Below are 22,757 nucleotides of genomic sequence, written 5' to 3' on the forward strand. Positions count from 1 at the left end.
GAATTGAATATTTTTTAAAGTCTGATTAAAAATCTACTTCAAATTAAGGTCTTTAAATAAGTATGTTGAAATATTTTTAAATTGACTAACAAGTTAATATGTCAATGAGATTAATTTCTCTTTTTAGATTTAACAAACCTTTTTAAATATTTTTAAACCAAACTATTGGAGTTATCTATAATAATATTTTTTTTTGAAGGATTTATAATAATATTTATCTATAATAATGCTTAGTAGTTTTATATTTGCTTGTATGTGTAAATATTTGAAGATAATGTGAAATTTGAAGAGATTGAAATGAAAGTGGAAGGAAGTTGAAGATTGAACAAAAAGAGGGGACAGCAAGGCACATGGCAGAGCAAAAATAGTTTATATAAATGGTTTAGCTTCCTTTACTTTAGCTTCACACACAAACAAATCTCACTTATTTCTTTCATTTCTTCTTCTTCTTCTTCTTCTCACTTTCCACCATTCCCCTGTTTTTTCCACATTCAAACACCATTGATACACACAAACAGAACAAAACAAGGGTTTGTACCATTTTCATTCATTCCTTTTCTCTTTTCTTCATTCATATATCTTATCTTAATTATTATCTTCCTCTAACAGATCCATTTGGATTTTGAAAGATATTCTCTCTGATTTCCTCTGTTTTTTTCTGTTTCTTTTTAGTATTTTTGGATCTCATAAACATTTTTTTTTATGAGTTCATCATGTTTTTCTGACACCCTTTTAACCTTTTTACAATTATACAATCAAAACTCAAAGTGGGGTTCCAAGATTATTGAAAAAGATCCTTTCTTTTTTCTCTGATTTCTCTGTTTCCTCTGTTTTCTAAATTATAACCAATCAGATTGCACAAACCAGAACAAAAAGCATTGCCACTCTTTCTTCGTTAGTTTCAATTTGTTTGGTTTTTTCAACTAGTAACCATTTGTGTCCATAGTTCTGAATTCTGAACAGAAAACAGTAGATCAGAAACCTCTGACAAAAAAAAAAAAAAAAACTCATGATAGAAACTTTTCGTACGTGTCAAGAAATGTTGACAATAACATAATACCCTTTACCTTTTTCGTGTATAGGAATATTGTACACCATAGTGTGAGATCCAGCTTCACATTATGCTTTTTTTTTTTGGTTGAGTCAGTGATGGGGGCTATGTCCTAAATGGGTCCCAATGTCATGTGAACATAATAAAAGCAATTATGTGACATCTAATGTCAAAGTAGCTGGTTTTGAATTTTTGAATTTTGTTTATGTCGGTAGTTATTATATTTATAGAATCAGATTTCATTCATTTATTTACCTTACTTTCTCCCATGTTGTTTTAATGGTCGGTGTGGTTTTATTCATTAGCTGGAATTAATCATTTTGTTTCTCTTTCCTTAAATTGGATCTGTCATTGGTATTTGCGTTATGTCTGTCACATTGATCTGGTTGGGGAACAGTGCTAGTTGTTTTCAGTATTGTTGTGTGTTTTTCTTGTTGTTGCAATTAATTCACCTCTTTTGTTGTTGTTCTTTATTACTACTATTTCCTTGGTTCTTGTTCCTTTTCACATTGGTCTGATCTGAATAGTTGTGGTATTCGAAAATTTTATGTCGTGGTTGTGCTGCGATCTTTGATATTGTGTCGAATTGTGATCAACCGCGGGTAATTGCAGTTTTAATTACGGTCGCGCGTTACATAGATACATAATTCTTGATGTTGCAGCACAGATCTCTTTATGAAACCTTAGTGTTCATTCAGATCAAGTTGTTTCTCAAAGTTGAAAGAGACCATAACTCTAGATGTTTGTTAGAGTGATTTTTTCATTAGTGATTACTATGATTCATGATATGTTTGTGGAGGAAGTGGCATTAGTATAGTTGAATTATACTGAAGTTTAGTTGTTCCTTTTGTGCAGATAGTAAGTGGAATAAAAGTCTAGGATCATGAAGCATAAGGATGGAAAACTGATCCACCAGCCGAACAAGAACCGATCTCTGACTGCGGCGATCACTATCATTGTTCTGTGTGGTTTTTCATTCTACCTTGGTGGAGTCTTTAAATCTGGAAACAATGGTGTTGATGTCATCAACACCATTCAGAAATCACTTGATTCACCTAAGCAATCCTCAGGCTCTTTGCAAATTAAGCCCTTTAGTTTCCCTGAATGCAGCAATGATTATCAAGACTATACTCCATGCACAGATCCAAAGGTATTAATTAATACTAATAGTTTTCTACAAAAATTTTGATGTTTGGATTCTTTTATACAAATACAAGAAAATTTCATTATTTTGTTGATTGAGTTTTGAGCATGAATGATTTTACAGAGATGGAGAAAGTATGGTACATATAGACTTACTTTGTTGGAACGCCATTGCCCTCCGATTTTTGAGAGGAAAGAATGCTTAGTTCCTCCTCCACCAGGTTACAAGCCTCCAATTAGATGGCCAAAGAGTAGAGATGAATGTTGGTACAGGTATGCAATACATGATTTATGATTTATAAGTTGAAATAATTATAATTTGCATTGATTTTAAGTTGCTTGCTACATTGATATATACATTGTTCAATTTTTAAAATTGTGTTACTTGAATAAATGACAGGAATGTGCCATATGATTGGATTAACAAGCAGAAGTCTAATCAGCATTGGTTGATAAAGGAAGGGGAGAAATTTCAATTTCCTGGTGGAGGTACTATGTTTCCTAATGGTGTTGGTGAATATGTTGATTTAATGCAAGATCTGATCCCAGGAATTAAAGATGGGTCAGTTAGAACTGCAATTGATACTGGTTGTGGGGTGAGTTTTATCTTTCTTTTTACTTTTGAATAGAGTTATTTAGTTTCAATGGCAATGCAAATTGAAATTCTCCACGCTTCTTAAACATTAATTACACTATGTAGCAGTCATACTTGCGTGTTTAGTGTCTAACACCGACACATCTAGTTAAAATCGGTCACTTTCATTTTATTTTATTTTTTGAATTATTATTGGTGTCTACGTGTTAGTGTCAGTGTTGTGTATGGGGTATCTGTCAATTGATATCCACTTAACTCATATATGTTAGGTTGCTAGCTGGGGTGGTGACTTGCTGGATCGAGGCGTTCTAACAATTTCTCTCGCGCCAAGAGATAACCATGAAGCTCAGGTTCAATTTGCTCTGGAGCGCGGTATCCCAGCAATTCTTGGTGTCATCTCTACACAAAGACTTCCTTTCCCTTCAAACTCCTTTGATATGGCTCATTGCTCTAGATGCCTTATCCCATGGACAGAATTTGGTAATTCTTCAATGCATTTTAAATTTTTCAGCTCTTAAAAGAGATTTTGTTTTTGCTTTCTGTTTATGCAATGTTTTCATGAACTTTACCAGCATAATGAAACAGTTTCATTCATCTAAGTTATAAGTAGTTTTCATAAACTGTCTTATTTAGAGCTGATATAAGTTCAGTCGAAATTTTCATCCATTAACTGATGGAAATATTCATATCTTATGCTTTTAGGTGGAATTTATCTCCAAGAAATTCACCGAATTCTTCGTCCTGGAGGATTTTGGGTTCTGTCTGGTCCACCAGTCAACTACGAGCGTAGGTGGCGCGGATGGAACACAACGGTGGAAGAGCAAAGAACAGATTATGAAAAGCTACAAGATTTGCTCACATCAATGTGCTTCAAATTGTACAACAAGAAGGATGACATTTATGTATGGCAAAAGGCCAAAGATAACGCTTGCTACGATAAGCTTTCTAGAGATACCTATCCTCCAAAATGTGACGACAGTCTCGAACCAGATTCAGCATGGTACACTCCGCTTCGCGCTTGTTTCGTTGTTCCAATGGAAAAGTACAAGAAATCAGGCCTCACATACATGCCGAAATGGCCTCAAAGGTTGAATGTTGCACCTGAAAGGATATCACTTGTTCAAGGTTCTAGTTCTAGTACTTTCAGTCATGATAACAGTAAGTGGAAAAAGCGCATTCAGCACTACAAGAAGTTGTTGCCTGATCTTGGCACAAACAAGATAAGAAATGTGATGGATATGAATACAGCTTATGGAGGTTTTGCTGCTTCCTTGATCAATGATCCTTTGTGGGTTATGAATGTTGTTTCATCTTATGGTCCTAATACACTCCCTGTAGTTTTCGATCGAGGCCTTATCGGTACCTTCCATGATTGGTATGTTTGAAACTTTAAATATGAACCATAAGGTTATGTGTTTATGAATGTTTGTGTTATATCATATGGTTTTCTTTGGTAATGATTTGAATTTCATGATGTCTTGTGCTATTAGGTGTGAAGCTTTTTCAACATATCCTAGAACCTATGACCTACTTCATGCTGATGGATTCTTCACTGCTGAAAGCCACAGGTGAATATGCACTAAATCAATACTTCGATTTTGACAGCTTAATTAATCACTTCTTGAATAAGTATTAATAATATAAGCACTTATAATAAGATGGTCAAACTGTTTCCATCTATAGGTTATAAGTTATTTTCTGAAACTATCACGAGGAGCATACTGAAAACAGCTAATCAAGTCGCGATTTATTTTTATAAGTTCTGTTGAACACTTTCACAGTTGCTTTTGTTATAAGATAAGTCTAAGGGGCTGTTTGGATTGGCTTGTTTGAGCTTATCTACTAGCATAAACACTTGCGAGACAGCTTTTAGAAACAATTTAAGACATGTCAATAAGTTGCTTTTAGTTTATTTCTTTAAGCTCTCTATTATAGCTTATAAAACAAGTTGGCTTTATTTGATTTTTTAAAATAGAAAGAGCTTATACATAAGCACTTATATGATAAAGTCTTATGCTATAAGCGCTTGGTTAGGCTGCTTATCCAAACTTGGCCTAAACAAGATTTTCAATATGTACTCATTGTGAGATCGTTCTAACAGTGGTTGTTACTTTGCAGATGTGAAATGAAGTATGTAATGTTGGAAATGGACCGGATTTTGCGACCAGGCGGGCACGCTATAATCCGAGAGTCAAGTTATTTTGCGGATGCCATTGCAACTATGGCGAAGGGAATGAGATGGATATGTCACAAAGAAAACACTGAGTTTGGTGTTGAAAAAGAGAAGATATTGGTATGCCAGAAAAAGCTGTGGCAGCCATCCAACTCAGGATCAAGATGACAAACTCATGAAACTGTGCAGCGGTGAGAAAGAGCGGCGTATCTAGAAATCGTAATTCCAGAAGTAGAGAAACAAAGGGAAACGAATTCGGAGCCACTCTTTACAAAAAGATTGATTCATTCTTATTATATGATATACACACGCCAAGAATCAGTCAAGTTTCAAATTTTTATCAAGTGAAGAAAGTAGTAACTCAATAATTCTGATTTTGTTAAGTTATATATAGAAAATTTTCTTATAGATAATTTATTCTTTGCATGAAATTAAATGTATAAGGTGTACCACTCTTGTTTATCTATTTTTTTGTTGTTGTGTAATATTCAACTTCCAAGTGATTCATGTGAAGAATTGAAAGTTTCAAATCCCACAGAAAGCATAGAATATGATATGCAATTTATACATTACATTACTAATGTTGATGATGTGCACTTGAGGTACTAGATGCAATTGATAGCATATGATATGATATTGGTAATAGATGCAAGATGCAGCCAAATACTGAGCAGAACTTGATGTAACATATAGATTTCAACGCTTGATGACAAATAACTTTCACATTGGTTTTGTTAGTACACACAAGTCAACTGACACAACATTGAAATCACATTCGAGCCAAAGTATGTTACTGAACTAAGAAACATCAGATTCAATGCCGACATGAAATTTGCTACTCTTGCAAATTCAACCTTAATGGGTTTTCTTTACAGTGTCCATACTAAGAGAGCAATTTACTCCATATTTTTTTAAAAAAGAAATACAAATAATAATTCTATAAGAGGGTCAAATATGTTATAAACTTGTCTCAAAAAAATAGTTTAAAAATTTACGGATAATTAAACAAACTTTGTTTTAATAGGGATTGAAATTACATATAAATATTTTTTATAGGACTAAAAATGCTATTAAAATTAAGTAAAGATTAAACAAAGAAGTTTCCAATTTTATAAATGTAATTCTTGATGAAAGGGTGATTTTTTTTTTTTCTTTCGAAAATACTACATATCCAAGTATAAAAGAAAAGTGTGTTTTTTTTTTTATAATGTTGAAGAATCAATGTTAATTTTAATTCTATTTTCGATTGTCCGGAGATTGGCAATAGAGGATGGATCCCTCTTACTCTAGGGATGGGCAAAGTTCAGTTCACATCCAAAACTGTGTTTGAACTGAACCGAACTGTTTGTTAGTTAGTTAGTTAGAATTGAACCGTAATAGATTGATTAATTGGAATCGAACCGAATTGGTTCTTCAAACTGATGAACCGTTTCGTTTAAAAAAAAAATCTGAACCAAACCATTGTCAACTTAAGTGGTTTTGTTCGAATTACATCGAACTGTTATAATATTCATTGAATTGAACCAAATTGTTTTTGTATCAACTGGATCAAACAGTTTTTCCTAAAAAATCTTGGCGAAAACCTCCAAAATGAATTGGTTTGGTTACAGTTTGAACAAGAACTGTTTTTTCTAAATATTTGTCCTACAAGCAATTTAATAATAACAATTTGACCAACATCATCACAAAACACTAAAATGCTGCCATAGAATCAATTTGTTCCTAGCATTAAACCTATAAGTAAGTAATTCAGCAACATCACAAATTAAGATCAATTTATCAACACAGCAGCAACATGTAATTCATCTACATAAGTTTGAAGGCCTTAAAATATGCCTCTAAAAATACTAAAATATATTGACATGGAAGAAAAACTAATAGTAAGTTAATAGCCTCTCATCAATCAACATAAAACCAAAAAAACTCTCCATCAATCAGCCACCAACATCAATCATCAAAATTAAGTCATTGCATAGGACGATGAAGAAATTATCTCTGAAAAAAGATTTTTAAAAGCTATTAGATGCTAAGGAAATGAAGTCTCTATTGTCAACACATCCCTTGAACCTTGCCAATCTTGAAGCTGATCCTCTTGCATACTTGATTGCATTGCGTGTTCTTGTGATAGAATCCTCGAACCGAACTGAGTTCAGTTCGGTTCAACAGTTCAGTCCTCAATGCAAAGTGGTTATTTGATCAGCAATTGTCAACATTGTCAATGTAATTTGGTTTTGCAGAAATAACAAAAGATTCAATAACAAACAGATTTCCAAGAATTCGACAGTGACCTTCGTTATTGCAAATGTATCTTTGTCTGGCAACTGTACTTCTCTGTCAACCACTGGCCGTTCCATGTCATATTTTTTTATTTTAAAGGCTTTCAATGTCTCAAATCATCCGCAAAAAGCTCCTAAGATTATAGAGGTCCTCTGGCAGCCTCCAATTTTTAACTGGATCAAATGTAATACTGATGGCACTACCCTTGGTAGTCATGGCCAAGATGCTTGTGCTGGTATTTTCAGAAACTGCAATGGCGATAATTTTGGGATGTTTTGCCCTCAACCTTGGCATATCATTTCTAATGCTCTTATTGCTGGGATTATGGGAGTTATTTTAGCTATTGAAACTACTCACAACAATAACTGGCATCATCTCTTGATTGAATGTGATTCAAAACTTGCTACCTTGGCTTTTAAGTCACCTCACATAGTTCCTTGCCATTTGAAAACAAGATGGAATAAGTGCTTGCATTTACTTTCTTCTATGAACTTCATGATTTCTCATATATTTAGGGAAGACAATAACTGTGCTAATAAGCTGGCAAATTTAGGTTTATCTTTACAGACTTTTACTTGGTGGCATTGTTGCCCCTAATGTTATCTTGGAGGATTTGGTTAGAAACAAACTAGGTCTTCCAGATTTCAGATTTTGTTAAGTTGTTTTGAGGGTTTTTGGTTTATATCCACCTCATTGTTTCTCTGTTTGGTTTTTTCAATATATGTGAGTGTTGCCTTCTTTGGGCTCACTCTTTGCTAAAAAAAAAAAATCCACACTAAATATTAATTTTTTGATGTACAAATAGACTTTTTAACTATGAATTGGTCTGTCCTCGTGAGCTTAGTTCAGTTGTTATGGATAATACATAATATATACAAGGTTTGAGGTTCAAACTCTGGCCACCACTAAAAAAAACTCTGAATTGGTCTAGCTGCATACATACGAGTGAATATGCAATTATCCGTCTGAAATTGCAAGTTTCGTCAATTACCCCCTGACATTAACAAAACTTCAATTACCCCCCTGAAATTGCACAACGTTAATCAATTTACCCCCTACGTCAAATTTTTCTGTTAATCAACATGAAGTTTTGCAAATACCTCCCCTGAAGTTTTGCACTTATGTGGAAAATGCCTCCCAAACTCGAAAATTCATATTTTTTTTTCTTATATTTGACTCAAAAGATATTAAAAGCAGACAATTAACAGTTAATTTTAATATATTTGTTATTTTATCTTGGAAAAACATTATAATGTTTAATAAATTCAAAATTGAAGTTATTTTGCTATGTATGTAGGTAATGGCGGAGGTGGTGGGTACTTTTATATTGATGTTTTGTGTATGTGGAATCATTCCAAGCATACAACATCAAAATGGTGCAGTTGGCCTTTTGGAGTATGCAACAATTGGTCAATTTCCATGATTCAAGGTAGTTATATAAACCAACAACATAGTCTTTGTTAAAATTATGATGATGTAATTGATTAAATTATTGAGTTTAATTTATGTCTTGTGAAAAGTCTTACACTATAGTAAATCACTCTCAATCAAATGAAAAGATTTAAGGTGGTTATAAATGAAGTTAAACATACCATTTTATTTTTTGTTAATCAGGTTCTAATTTACATAATAGCACAAACAATTGGTTATGATGACTCAGCCACTCCAAGGGTGTAACCCTGTCTTCTGGGTGGAGGTTATTGCAACATTCATCATCATGTTTTTGGATATAGCTTTGACATCTGAACCTCAACAGGTAAGTACTAATCAAGGAAGAAAGTTACATATTTATATATAACAATGGTTCCTCTTCTATGATAATTCAAAGAATGCATTTTAAATAACTTAAATATTAAATTTAATTGTTAATTATTTGTCTTTAATAGTTTTTGAGTCAATGATAAAAATAAAAAATCAAGTTCGGGGGACATTTTGCACATAAGTGCAAAACTTCAGGGGGTATTTGCAAAACTTCATGTTGACTAACAGAAAAATTTGATGGAGGGGATAAATTGATTAACGTTGTGCAATTTCAGGAGGTAATTGAAGTTTTGTTAATGTCAGGGGGTAATTGACAAAACTTGCAATTTCAAAGGCAATTGCTTATTCACTTGCATAAATACACATATTGGTTTCAAATATTTTTTTTTTTTTTTTTTTTTTTAAGTTTTCTTTGAGTTGTAATGTCTTTTCTATTTTAGATTGAGACATAGTCTCTTAACTCTATTATTTTTTAAAAAGCAAAACTGAATTATATATACCAAAATAAACAGGTTAACATTGTCAGCACAAGATGTGCTAAGAGAATGCAACCAAAGTCATACAATAAGTCTCCATAAAAAGCGTAATTGTCCAAACAATCTAAAAGGCATGCAAGCCAATTGTGAACCCCTAACACATAAACATCATTAGCCGCCTTCATCCACTAGTAGGAATGATTTTTTATTTTTTCAACCAGCTGATGCATGTTAGTCATCTTGTTTTGGAACAACCTGTTATAACGTTCTGACCACAGAACCCAAACACATAAAAGCCACAAAAGTTGCATAAATGATCGCCTTGTCACCGACCCACCTGGCAGGTAAATAAAGCGATGAAAATGATCATGAATATCAAACGGTTCACCCCCAGAGACCCCTATCCAACCTCGAACAAGATGCCACAACTCTCTGAAAATGGTACAAGAAACAAACAAGTGTTGAGCCGTTTCCATTTCCCCGCACTCAGTCACACACATCTGCGCCTCAGGAGAGATGATCCCGCGAGCCAACATATTAGATTTTATACGCAACTTGTTGCGGAGAAGATGCCACGCAAGGAGAGACACTTTTATTAGAACATGTCTGTGCCAAATGAACTTAGAAACCGCATCCAACACCTGACTTTCATCTGCAGTAAGCATATGATACACACTGCAGACAAAATAACCACCATTATCAAGGTGCCAATTCCATCAGTCAGAAATCAAAACGTGCAAAACAACATCAGACAACAACAACCTACACTCCCGAACCAAGTCCTCCTCCCAATCCCACAACCTCCTACACCGCTGCCAAGTCTCTCCCCCTTCCTCCACCCCCAACGCGAACATTTCCTCCACCAAACAATTTTTATTAACACTTAAATCATACCGATTTTTAAACCGCACCGCCAGTGGAACTCCACCTAACTACGGATCAGTCCAAAAAAATGTATCCATACTGTCCCCACCTTCTTAAAATAAATGAAAGTAGATTATTCTCAATTTAAAATCAAGTTGGCCCAAAAACGTTTTTTAGCTGCCCATAACCTTTTAAAAAAACTAAATAGACATCTTAAAATAAACTTGACTTTATTTGTTTTAAAAATAGTCTGACCTAACATGAATATGATTTATGTTGGGTTTCATATACTCGTATCTTGTAGCCTCTTTTATTTAATCCTTACGATATGTGTCATCCCCATTGAGTTACACCTAAGAGCACACGTTGGAGAGTCGTGGCAATGTGCAATTGTGCATGGCTGCAATTGTAACCTGAAAATATATCTTCACAGCCATCCACCACCAAATGAATATCATAATTTCTTTGAGCTTCCTAACCAACCACACGCAATCCACTCTTATATATTAGTATTAATAAAGTAGTAATAATAATGTTGTCGATCTTTTTTAGGGGAATGATGTCAATTATTTGACAAATAAAAAACGCAGAAAATATCATTTTCATTTATCAATTTGTGTCAAGAGAGGAATAAAAATATAAATTAGTGAGAACCAAATTAATAGGATAAGATAGAAAAGAATATATGATGAAAATGGATTGTCATACGACCTAACCAAAACAGCCAATCACCTAATAGCCAGTGAGTGGCCACTGACCTGACCGAATTTTATCCGTTCAGTTTCTGGTCCCAAATTCCAGAAGACATTGTGCATGTACTGTTCTTTCTTCCAAACAAAATGCTTCTTCTTCTTTTTTACGTACACATTTGCTATCACACTTCAGCTACACAAATGTTACTTCCAGTTCCAATATATTTAGACTTAATACGAAATAAATGAAATATTACATTTTTACTAATATGAATTTGAGAAAGTAATGTAATATTTTGTTGGGTCATGAGAAAGTTTGGATCATCACATTTTATTTTGAACAACCATACAAATGGTACTTTGATACCACATTTTAACTCATAACTTTAAAGCTTTAAATATATGAGTTAACTCATTTATAGATATTGTTCAACAATTTATTTTTCATCAAATATGAAACTCTTATTCACCTAACATACTAACAATATCTCCCTCGAGTAAAATTCCATCAATTCATCCGAGTATTTTTCCCTCAAACGGAAAATTTTCATCAGCGCACATTTGCACCGTCGTTGACGCTACATCGATACGTCACAACGATTGACCACCGTTGTCTAAAAGACTTTTGATACAAAAAGTTTGTCGAACTATCGACTCTGATATGACTTAAAACAGCCACACAAATTAAATTAGACAACACAATTCAACCAAAAATCTTTATGTAGCCAAACTTTGTGTAACATTTGAATTTATTTTTATATAAGTTATTATAAAAAATGACTTCTTGTTGAATGATTGGATAGATAATATGTAACATCTCAAACTGCTTTTATGATTGTCGACTAATTCCATAAATTAACACGAGTCTTTTCAACGTGTTTTGTTCTCACTTGCACGTTTATGGAATGAACTACGTGAAAGAATATGCATCTTGTTGACATAGATAGTACCAAACAATTATTATAAGCCTTCCTTCAACTATGTAGTGTCATACCTACACGACTTCATGATCCCTCTCATTCCGATGCAATTCGGTTCATCTAAAAATTGTCGGAAGCCGCTCATTATTATATCCTGTGCACCGACGACCAGTTCCCACCCTGATGAGCCTTGGTTGTTACATAATACATACCGAAAAAAAGCTTCTTGAGTATCACGGTGTTTGCCTTATTTTTTTCATGGATTATAGAATGATTTTTCTTGTTCCTGTGTATAAGAACCATTCATTATTCTATGGTTACGGTCACAGTTGAAAAGTATTTAGACACATATATCAAATGAATAAAATTAAAACAAAGACCGTGTACCCAAATGTTTTTCATTTGGGGTTGCATGAACAAAGTTACGAATTTTGAATAACGAGAATGTTGAATAACAAAGTTACGAATTTGACGTGGAAAGACATAAAATCAAGAGAAGAGATGACGAGGATTACTGGTAGATCAACACGCCGAGAGGCCAATAAATATAGATAAATTCTTTATTTGTCAAAATAAGAAATAAATATTTTTTTGGGTGAAGTGACCGAAGTCTAATAAATAAATAAATACTTTAATTTGGTAAAAAAAAACTTTGAAGTATCCAATAAATATAAATGAATACTTTATTTGTAAAAAAATTAAATAAATACTTCAAGTTTGTAATTTTTTTTTACTTAAAAAGGCTATTCATACTAGAGTTTAATTATTGTACATTGAATAATTGTGCTTTTTGTTAAACATTTTTATCTTTTTTTATGGATAAATACTTTAATTTGGCAAAAACTATTTTGAAGAATCCAATAAATATACAAAATCTATTCGTGAGTCTATTTAAATGTTATATTACTTATTAAATATATTAATAAAATACACTACTTGTCAAAACATTAAATAAATACTTTAATTTGGTCAAAAAACATTTTGAAGAATCCAATGAATATAAATAAATACTTTATTTGTAAGAAGGGTAAATAAATAGTTTAATTTGATAAAAAAAATACTCTAAAAAGACAGGAGGATCAAGCAACTCAATTTGTTTGAACTAAGACTAAGAGTTAAAAAAGTTTGTTAAAAAAAAAGAGTTAAAAAGGTCAGTGAGTTAAAAAACCAAAGTTCAATTATCTAAAATAAGCTAACATGAAAGAGGCTTTAAGTAGATTTAAATATCACAATTTTTTTTCTTCAAATTATTTAATGAGGAACTCACACATATTAAGTATGAAGAAGTGGAAAATAAGAGTCTCAACTCCAATATATGTATATTACTGTCCTTATATCTATTAATTGAGCTAAAAAAATTGATTATCCAAAGTTTGGTTAGGAGGTATATAAAGCTTGACTAAGAATTATTTCATATATGAATTGAAGTGAGCTTCTTCTCAACAAATGTCATTCGATAGAACTGACTAACCACTTCATCTCAATTATTTTGCTTGATTTTCGATAATAAGTATGATTAGTAATATAAACAAATATTTTCCTTAGATACTTTAAATATAACTAATATATTTTACCTATAGATATGTTTGAATATATTAGTTATCTAATGAACTTATTTTTTGAAACAAGTTATATAATGAACTTAAAAAGTTATTTTTTACTTATAAATATAATCGAAGGAAGTAATATCTTAAAGTATATTCTGAGATCAAGATCAGACAGATCAGACTTTAATCTTGCAAAACTTGATAAAATTGAGTTTGGAATTGGCATTATATATATAGGCAGGCTAGGTGATAGGTGGAGTTGAAGACAAGAAAGAAGGGAAGGCGGTGAGTAACACAACATAACGAATATACTAGTGGCATATAAATTAGGTTATATATACCTCAAAATTCTATATTCTATTCCTTGGTCGGTACGAAGCGTAACGAACAGAGAAAAAAATCACAGAGAGAGAAGAATTAGGTTTTCGTTTTTGAAGAAGAAGCTCTGGATTCCACCTCTTCCCGTCCTTCGAGGCGGTGGTTATACTGCTTATTCTTCAGGTTTCTCTCTCCTCTTTCTCTTTCTACATCGTACTTTTTTTTAAAATTTTTTCAGATCCGATTCGTTTTCATTTTGATTCTTCCGATTTTGTGTTCATAATCGATTCTGATTGAATTATTTTATCAATTCAAATTTTTTGAATTTGGTTTTGGCGATGTGTTTTAAGCAATTCAATTGAGGTTTTTGTGATTTTGTTTTGATTCAATTGAATTTGTTGAATACTTGTTAGATTCTATACTTATTTAGGGTTTCTATATTGGATTCTATGTGTTTTCAATTCGTTGATACAACATCGAATTGAATTTTAATTATTTCTCGATTCGTATGATTCTGCCTTGATTGGTGAGAGAATTCTTATGTGTTTACCGTATATGAAAATTTTCTGCTTATGGAATTTGATGCATTGTGGTTATTACTTTTAGGGCCAGTTTGGATTGGCTTATTTTTGAGCTAATGATGAACAACTTTTACAAATAAATAAGCTTTTATGTTAATTCATAAGTTCGCACTAACGAAAATTGTATCTTTTCATAAACTACCTCGACAAGCTTATGAATCATACATAAAAACTTATTGATTTACATAAGCTGTTTTGCATAAGCTAAAAAATAAGTCAATCCAAACGGGCCCTTATATATTCCATGTTTTGTCTTTTGGCGTCGGTGAAACATGTTAAATTGCACTATTAATGTTTGATTTATAGTGTTTTAAAATCCTATCTACACACCATCTAAAGTAAATCCTAGAGCTACTTCTTCAATTTCGGAATTTAGTTTCTAGTTGGTACACAAGATTCTCATGCTGATTATTTGTTTTTTTTGTTTCCTTACACTTTCAGATTTCGCACAAGATTTTTTGAAATTTAACTGTTATTGATATGTAATGTAAGTGTAAATGCAATCAGTCCTAATTGGCACATTCTTGATTACTTTTTTTAATAGCGTCATCGTTTATAATAAGAACTCTGTTTTATTCCATGTTTTGTAGAGTTATTTTTTTCTTGGTCATATTTCATATTTCTTATGAGAGGTCGGACACCATTTGAAAATATGTATTTTGGGACTATTAATCTAACCGTCTGTGCTTTGGCCACCTATTATTGCAGGGTTGACTGGATTTGAATATAAAAGCTCGTGACTTATATTCTGAAACATGGAGGGAGTTTATTTCTCGACAAATTGCTACCAGCATCGGTTTTTTGCGTTCCAAGAAGTGCTTGATTGGCGAGTTTTCATCCTTGGCAATTTTATTCTCGTTTCCTTTGTCAATTGCACTTAGTGTTCTGTTCCCCTTCAATGATCAGCAAAGGGTACGTGATGCTATCTTATTCTGATACAGGTGCTGCATCTTGCACTTGTACAAGTAAGCATTTATTCTTATACTTATATGCAAAACACCAATCTGAAAAGTTAGTTTATTGACAAATGTTCCTTTGACAGTGCATTGCTGACCCGGCATTTAGTTAAAACTTCTGTGGAATCTTCTTCCAGGGTAAGAAGTCTATCTTGTGCAACCTCTACATAACATCATAATAACATGTTTCGATGTGATTAAATTTAACTCCCTCATGTTTTCTTTACAGGGATTAAGCATAGTCTGGTCACTGAATATTGGATTCAGCCTGCATCTTTGAGTGAAACATTTGCATCGAATCAGTACAGACTGTTATTGGCAATTGTCTCCGTTTTGCACTTGATCTGTATTTTTGGTGACAACATCATTTACCCAAAAGTTCTGAAATGAATCCTATAATAGATTAGATGAAGTAGATTTTATTTCAGTCCTGACATCTTTGGTCACTGTGGTTCTACCTAGTGATTAATGCTATTGCATTGATCAAACAGTTTGATGGGACCTGAGAAGTGGCAGTATGATCTGTGGTACTTGTTTGTTTCTACCACCTTTGTCTTGCAACCATAACAAAAGTGGGTCTACTACTAAATAAGCCAGTGCAGTGCTTCCATCAGAAAGTTTCTGTTTCTGTGACCTTTGTCTTGCAACCATAACAAAGCCTGGGTCTATTACTAAATAAGGCTGTGTCACCCTTCCATCAGAAAGTTTCTGTTTCTATGCCCTCTTCTGACATGGCAGAATATTGACGGTGGATTTTTCTGGACCAGCAGGAACTTGTTAATATTTTTATACATAGAGCATCATCTACAAGAGATAAATGCTTTTTATCTTATTATTGTTTACATCTGTCGAATAAAGGAATTGTTGATTTGAGTTTTGCGGGAAAATGGAGAGGTGATTCATTTTCTGAAGAAATTACTAATTTTCTCATTTACTGTGTGGACTATTTTAACATTTTTCCTTGACACTATAGGTACAAAATCATCAAGGAAGTTGGTGATGGAACATTTGGGAGTGTCTGGAGAGCTATTAGTAAGCAAACCGGTGAAGTTGTAAGTATGATTTACTGGTATGATGAAGTGTCCTCTATTTGAAGTGACATTTTTGTCCTAATAAGTTACAAAATTTGCAGGTTGCCATCAAGAAAATGAAGAAGAAATATTACTCCTGGGAGGAGTGCGTAAACCTAAGAGAAGTCAAGGTATTACTTAATATTTATCTTTCTGGAGCCTTTATTTTTGTTTATGTGTTATTATATTCTTTTGTATTTAGTCTCTGATCTCTTGTTTCCCTTGTTGGCAGTCTTTACGAAAAATGAACCACCCAAATATTGTGAAATTGAAGGAAGTTATTCGAGAAAGCGACATTTTGTACTTTGTTTTTGAGTACATGGTGAGTGACTAAACTTTTTCGTCGAGAGCTGAATTGGCTATACAAAAGATCTAATATGCTATTTCTGTCAATTTTTGGGTGATGCAGGAGTGCAACCTATACCAACTTATGAAAGACAGGGAAAAACTGTTCTCTGAAGGTGAAATTAGAAACTGGTGTTTTCAAGTTTTCCAAGGTCTTGCTTACATGCATCAGCGTGGTTACTTCCATCGTGACCTTAAACCTGGTACTTATTCATGATTTTGCTTTTGTAATATTATATGCTTATTGGTCATGCTATCAAAGATTATTTTGTATTTATCTAGCTTTGTTAAAAATGTTTTGCTGTTTTGACTCGAGCATGGTGTTCTTCGCAGAAAACTTGCTGGTTACTAAGGATGTTATCAAAATCGCTGATTTCGGCCTTGCACGAGAGATCAATTCACAACCACCCTACACTGAATATGTCTCCACACGATGGTATGTACCTTAGACTTGCAATAGATGCATCGTCTTGTGTTGGATATTGAATAACATATAACACATGATTGTCTCTTACTAGGTATCGTGCTCCTGAAGTGCTTCTTCAGTCTTATATCTATAGCTCCAAAGTTGGTAAGTGTCTGATGTTAAATATTATGCCATCTATGATCTTCGATAATTTGTTTCTTTTGTTTCTTGCATCAATGATGATGAGTATCATGCTACTGTTTCACTCATCGATTAATCTAATTTAATTTTTCTCTTGTAGACATGTGGGCAATGGGTGCTATAATGGCGGAGCTGTTCTCTCTCCGACCTCTTTTTCCAGGAGCCAGGTACTGGCCTCACTTCCACACCCTGATAACTTCCCAAATGATGGGTTTTTATCTTTGAGTTTGTTTTTGTTGTTTTAAAAAAAGAACATGCTTCAATTTTACAAAATTATTTATTATTTTTGAATTGATTTGTTTTAAAAAAAAATAAGATATGCAGAAAAAGCCCAATATTTAGTCTTTTATTAGCTTCTCAAAATAACTCATGCATTAAATGGAAGAGCAAGTAAAAAATATTTGTTAGAATTGTAACCAAACAAAAAACTGTAAGGGTGGCTTTTCAAAATATTCTCATGCAATAGATGAGAAAGTAAAAAGGAACTTTTTATAGTCGTAAATAACAAATACGAAATAGTTTCTGCTAAAATGAATAACTTATGATGAACTAATCACTCCAGCAAAAAAATATGGTTGCAAATTATGTTATTTTAATATGCTTTTAAGTAGAATTGTGCTCTAAAGCAATGATGTTACACCTGGATGTTGGATATATGAACTTGTCACTTCACTATGGTTCATGCAGTGAGGCAGATGAAATCTACAAAATATGTGGTGTGATAGGCAATCCGACCACTGATTCATGGGCCGATGGACTCAAACTTGCAAGGGATATTAATTATCAGTTTCCACAGGTTAAAATTCTCTACATGTTATTTGCTATTTTTGGTAGTTAGCTTCTGCAATGGTAATTGTTAAGTTTAATCTGGTGAGACACTATTAATGTTCTATTTGGCTCTTCATATTAAATGCCTATTGTGAATGCTATCTACAGCTTGCTGGCGTAAATCTTTCTGCTTTGATCCCATCTGCAAGTGATCATGCAATCAGCCTTATCCAAGTAAGTAGTTTTTTGTGTGGATTAGCTATTTAAACCAATTATGAACCAAAGACTGTGTGTGACATTTTCCTGTTCTCTTGTTTTTTATTTATGTCAGTCACTTTGCTCCTGGGATCCCTGCAAGAGGCCAACAGCTTCAGAGGCCCTTCAACATCCTTTCTTCCAGGTAGTCTATTAGCTGTTCATGATTTGTTGTCTATCTTTTCTGAATTCTATTTTTTTTTTTAAATTTGTAAGCTGTTCTACTCATACGTTTCTTTATCTGTTGTAGAGCTGCTTTTATATCCCCCCGTCTCTTCGCTCCAGAGCAGTAGCGAGAACTCCTCCACCTGGTTTGAATCATTTATTATTATTGTTAGTTGTGGGTACAGTTAATGTTCAGTCGTGTGGAGTTTGTGATTGTCTTTTTTTCTTTTTTCTTTTTCCCTTTCTTCCAGCTGGAACCAGGGGAGCACTGGATCAGCAAGGGGTCAAGAGGTATCCCGGTGCTTTACACAGTTCAAAGCCCACCAACTATTTTTCATCTCCGAAAGTTCAGCCTTCTTCAGGTTATCCCATTGATCTTTCATATTTATTGATTAGTTCTATAAATGTAAGCATCATAAATTGATTCCCTTGGGTCTGTTTGCGAGTTTAAGAGGAGATGGGTGAGAAGGGTTTGTGAACGAAGGAAGTAGAAGGATTGGTGGGCCTTGGGAGGGGAGGCTTTGTGGAGTTTATTTTTCCTTTTAGGCTTAATAGTAGTTTTGACCCCTTAAGTATCACAAACTTGTGATTTTGGCCCCCTAAGAAAATAAATTACAACCCAGCCCTCTAAGTATTGCCCCTTTTGCAATTTTGGCCCCAGACCAATTTTGACCGAGTCAACGCACACGTGGCACCTTCCTTAAGTGAGTAGGATGCCACGTGTGTAATTTTTTAATTAAAAATAAAATAGAAAAAAATACACACGTGGCATCTGACTCAGCTGTCAGTTGCCACATATGCGTTGACTTGGTCAAAATTGGCTTGGGGGGCCAAAATTGCAAAAGGGGCAATACTTCAGGGGCTGAGTTGTAATTTATTTTGTTAGGGGGTCAAAACTGCTATTATAAAATACCCCTAATTTGGGGGAACTCAAAAAATTTATTGGAGATGAGGATTTTGGAGGGTCTTTGAAGGGCTTAGATAAATTCTTCAAATCAAATCTATGTTATTATAATACTCTTAAAATTAATAATATACTGATCATAAACATTCGTTCATCATTCTCTAAAAAATTTCAAATGAAGTACAAGTTTCTCTATATTTCCATCTCTTCCACTTCCCCCAATGCCTTCTCCTCCCCTCCAAACTCCCAAACAAAGCCTTAAGAGAGTATGTAGCTAAGGTGGTTTGATGGGTTGGGGGAAGTACATAACTGTTGGAGAAGAGTTGAGGGGTTTCCAGAATTTTAATCAATCACAATATTTGCCATTTCAAATCAAGTGTTGAGTTAAGCAGAACCCCAGAAGAGTAATATAACAAAAATTACTTCCCAAAATTAAGTTTAATTGACTGTTCATTTTAAACATTTTGACTGAAGTTAACAAGTTCACAATAGGCTCTGTGTAGCGTTGACCCCCTTCTTATGCCTGGCCTCTGCCTTGTATGACCATATACAAGGGCTTTGAAACATAAAACTGGAATTAATATGTTCAATTCTAATCCTGAACTTCTATTTCACACTTAATTCAAAATTCCAAACAAGGGAATCATAGTTTGAAACATAAAAACTAGAATTAATATGCTCAATTCTAATCCTGAACTTCTATTTCACACTTAATTAAGATTCCAATCAAGGGAATCATAGTTAAGCAGGAAATTATCCATTATTTTGAATGATAAAACTTTGACCAATGGCCCTTTTCCATTTGGCTTTGTGTATATCATAAATTAGCTGTTTTTTTTATTTGTGGCATCCTATTTCACACTTCAATTGTATGATTTCTCACCAATTATGAATGATACAGGTGTGCAACGGAAGCTGGATATGGTAAATCAGGTCAGTTATTCTTGCTGCATCCTTATAAACAAGCACTTCATCGTGCACACATTCTTTTACCCCATGATCTCAAAAAAATCAATTTTATGTTTAATTTGAGAATGAAATATTTTTTTTCCCTTTCTTGGGATAGTGCTTTGCTGGACATATATTGTATTTTTGTTTCTTAATTTTATCATATATTTCACACCAATAATTTATCTCTGATTCTTTTATAGGAGGGAATTAAGAATGAAAAATCAATGAAGACTACTACACAATCGAAATATCGACACCCAGGAAAGGAAAGTCCAAGTAAGTTTTACAGTCCGTTTTTTGTTTAATTATCTTTCAATGTAGTCTTTTGGGCAAAATGATTGATCGGGATTGGAGGGTTTTGGGTGAAAGATGGGCCAGCTACATGACAATGCACATCACCTTCTGTTGTTTCCCTTTTTTTCTTTTGGGGATGACCCCTCTCCTTTTTTTGTTACGGCTGTTTGAAGAGAATGCACTTCTCATGTCGTTGAGAAATTTTAGCAATCTCATTATATTCCCATTTTTCTATTATTCAGCATTTTCAAGAAGGTTCTTTCTTTTTTAAATTTGCCACTCCTAACCACATACATGTACACCGAGTAAATATGAGTCCACAGTGTTACCTGGTCCATCAGCCCAGCCTCTGTTGTAAATCTTAACACGATAATGGACTGTGTAATTCCTTGAATGAAGTATGAATAGTTGCTCTATGAAATTTACTGGATTAGAGAAGTGTTGTTTTTATTTACGGAAATTTGTGTTGGTTGTTGGCAGCTTCTGTGATTAAAGGAAGAACTATACATGGGATTTCAGAAACAGCTGAGAGGTTGGCCAATATGTCTATTGGTAATCGAAGACAATCTATGGGGCAACCCCGGCCTCCTCCCATGAAAGCTGGAGTCAATTGGAGTTCTGAATCTCCTAACTTCATGCTCAGGCCTGCACCACAGATTCCGACTGGAAGAACATACCCAAGAAAAGTTGCTGGATGAGAAGTACAAGTTCAATATTGCGAATGCTCTGGTTTAAATAATATATTTGGGTTTTGGTTGTATTATGTTTTACTGCAAATCAAGTATCGGCTGTGTGGGACAAACACATGAGCTGATGCCTATTAATAAGTATATATATCATAGCTTATTAACTTCTATGATGTGTTGGAGACGTTCATAAATCATGTCCTGGTTCTCTTGGCTCATGGACAAATATGTAGAGATGACGGTCTTAAATCTTAATAACAACAACCCATATTCAGTGTTTGGGTTGTGTGTGTCTTTATTTTAAATTTTTAATAATGTGAAGGTCTGTTTACTAGTAATACTGTGAGAGCTGGTATGTTATTGTGATTTGATGGTTTTTTTGGTCCAATTATAATATCAAGTTCTTCATTTTTTTTTTTTGAATCCTCTTCTTAGTTCTCCATTATCAAGTACTCTCAACTGTTGGTAGATATCACAAGTGATTGATTTTTTTTAGTTTATTCTCCTTGTCTCGAGGGTCATTCAAGGGAAAAGATTAAATTATTATATATATACTTGGTTGTATTCATAGTTACTGAATAATATTTTATCAAAATCAAATGTATTAAAGAAGGCTCATAACACCCAGGTTGGTAAATCTCTCAAAAAAAAAAAACAGGTTGGTAAAAAACAGATTTGTAATGTTAGGATTTGTCAAGATTAAACTAGCAGCTTCTTTACATGAAGCACGTGTCACTTTATTATCCTTCAATTAAAGGTGAGACCTGGTTATGGTACAATTCATGAAAAATGATAAATCATAAATGTTCAAAAGGTTGTCATTTAAGTTGTAAATGTTCAACATATTATCTTAAAAGTGAAGACAATTTGTTAAGGAAATATTAGAATTCTTATTAATATAAATGTTGGTATTGTAAATTTAGTTTTTAACAATGAATAAGTCATTTTATTTCAAAAATGTTCCAACCTTAATTAGTTGCAGAAGATGTACATAAGATTACGATTCACTTTACACTTGAGCTCACTTTGAATTAAGTTGCCTTAATGTTAAGTTTGTGTTGAAACCTTCAATTTTGGATCGAGCCTACACTGCACGTGTAGAGGATTGTAAGTCTTTACTCATAAAATCTCAAGGGTGAAAATATATAAATAGAGTCAAATATGTCATCTTTATATATATTAGTTTCTAAATGCGTATGCATCAAATGATTCTGGTGGACGAGATAAAGTCACATGAGCTGAGCTGAGCTGCTATCGATGAATGATCTATCATGTTTGGAGGAATCCAATCTTTGTGGAAGAAAAGTTCACAGCATTGCATAACTTATTTGTAGAAATTGGAAAAAAAATGTAAAAGG

The 22,757-nt window shown here is 33.4% G+C and overlaps 2 protein-coding genes across 9 annotated transcripts; both read left to right on the forward strand.

Annotated features, from left to right (window-relative positions):
• Positions 1–238: 238 nt before the first annotated feature.
• On the forward strand, positions 239–5,534 carry LOC11409459 (probable methyltransferase PMT21). Of its 5 annotated transcripts, none has more exons than XM_024783784.2 (8): positions 239–380; positions 1,907–2,201; positions 2,319–2,467; positions 2,595–2,790; positions 3,059–3,269; positions 3,492–4,164; positions 4,280–4,357; positions 4,908–5,534. In XM_024783784.2, the coding sequence occupies exons 2-8, from the start codon at positions 1,935–1,937 to the stop codon at positions 5,128–5,130; spliced, it is 1,797 nt and encodes a 598-aa protein (XP_024639552.1). In that variant the 5' UTR covers positions 239–380; positions 1,907–1,934; the 3' UTR covers positions 5,131–5,534. The 5 variants fall into 5 exon arrangements, with proteins under 5 accessions (XP_024639552.1, XP_024639549.1, XP_003612612.1 ...); XM_024783781.1 differs by lacking the exon at positions 239–380 and adding an exon at positions 387–530; XM_003612564.4 differs by lacking the exon at positions 239–380 and adding an exon at positions 1,232–1,333.
• Positions 5,535–13,756: 8,222 nt separating this feature from the next.
• Positions 13,757–21,787, forward strand: LOC11426323 (cyclin-dependent kinase F-4). 4 transcript variants are annotated; one of them, XM_039834604.1, is made up of 20 exons: positions 13,757–14,000; positions 14,840–14,885; positions 15,107–15,363; positions 15,441–15,492; positions 15,584–16,248; positions 16,328–16,406; positions 16,487–16,555; positions 16,657–16,746; positions 16,834–16,972; positions 17,103–17,205; positions 17,288–17,340; positions 17,477–17,543; positions 18,064–18,172; positions 18,313–18,378; positions 18,476–18,544; positions 18,650–18,710; positions 18,816–18,926; positions 20,370–20,401; positions 20,620–20,695; positions 21,194–21,787. In XM_039834604.1, the coding sequence occupies exons 5-20, from the start codon at positions 16,241–16,243 to the stop codon at positions 21,409–21,411; spliced, it is 1,350 nt and encodes a 449-aa protein (XP_039690538.1). In that variant the 5' UTR covers positions 13,757–14,000; positions 14,840–14,885; positions 15,107–15,363; positions 15,441–15,492; positions 15,584–16,240; the 3' UTR covers positions 21,412–21,787. The 4 variants fall into 4 exon arrangements, with proteins under 4 accessions (XP_039690538.1, XP_024639041.1, XP_024639042.1 ...); XM_024783273.2 differs by lacking the exon at positions 14,840–14,885; XM_024783274.2 differs by lacking the exon at positions 14,840–14,885 and having other exon boundaries at positions 15,107–15,339.
• The last annotated feature ends 970 nt before the right edge of the window (positions 21,788–22,757 follow it).

This window comes from Medicago truncatula, chromosome 5, assembly GCF_003473485.1.
Source record: "Medicago truncatula cultivar Jemalong A17 chromosome 5, MtrunA17r5.0-ANR, whole genome shotgun sequence".
Classification (NCBI taxonomy): Eukaryota; Viridiplantae; Streptophyta; class Magnoliopsida; order Fabales; family Fabaceae; genus Medicago; species Medicago truncatula.

What these genes read in the sequence shown, in the direction of transcription:
- LOC11409459 (XM_024783784.2), top strand. Translation starts at nt 1,935, where the DNA reads ATGAAGCATAAGGATGGAAAACTGATCCACCAGCCGAACAAGAACCGA. An exon ending in CTCCATGCACAGATCCAAAG is followed by an intron (nt 2,202 to 2,318) that starts GTATTAATTAAT and finishes ATGATTTTACAG; the next exon opens with AGATGGAGAAAGTATGGTAC. An exon ending in AGAGATGAATGTTGGTACAG is followed by an intron (nt 2,468 to 2,594) that starts GTATGCAATACA and finishes AATAAATGACAG; the next exon opens with GAATGTGCCATATGATTGGA.
- LOC11426323 (XM_039834604.1), top strand. An exon ending in GAAAGTTCAGCCTTCTTCAG is followed by an intron (nt 18,927 to 20,369) that starts GTTATCCCATTG and finishes TGAATGATACAG; the next exon opens with GTGTGCAACGGAAGCTGGAT. An exon ending in AGCTGGATATGGTAAATCAG is followed by an intron (nt 20,402 to 20,619) that starts GTCAGTTATTCT and finishes ATTCTTTTATAG; the next exon opens with GAGGGAATTAAGAATGAAAA.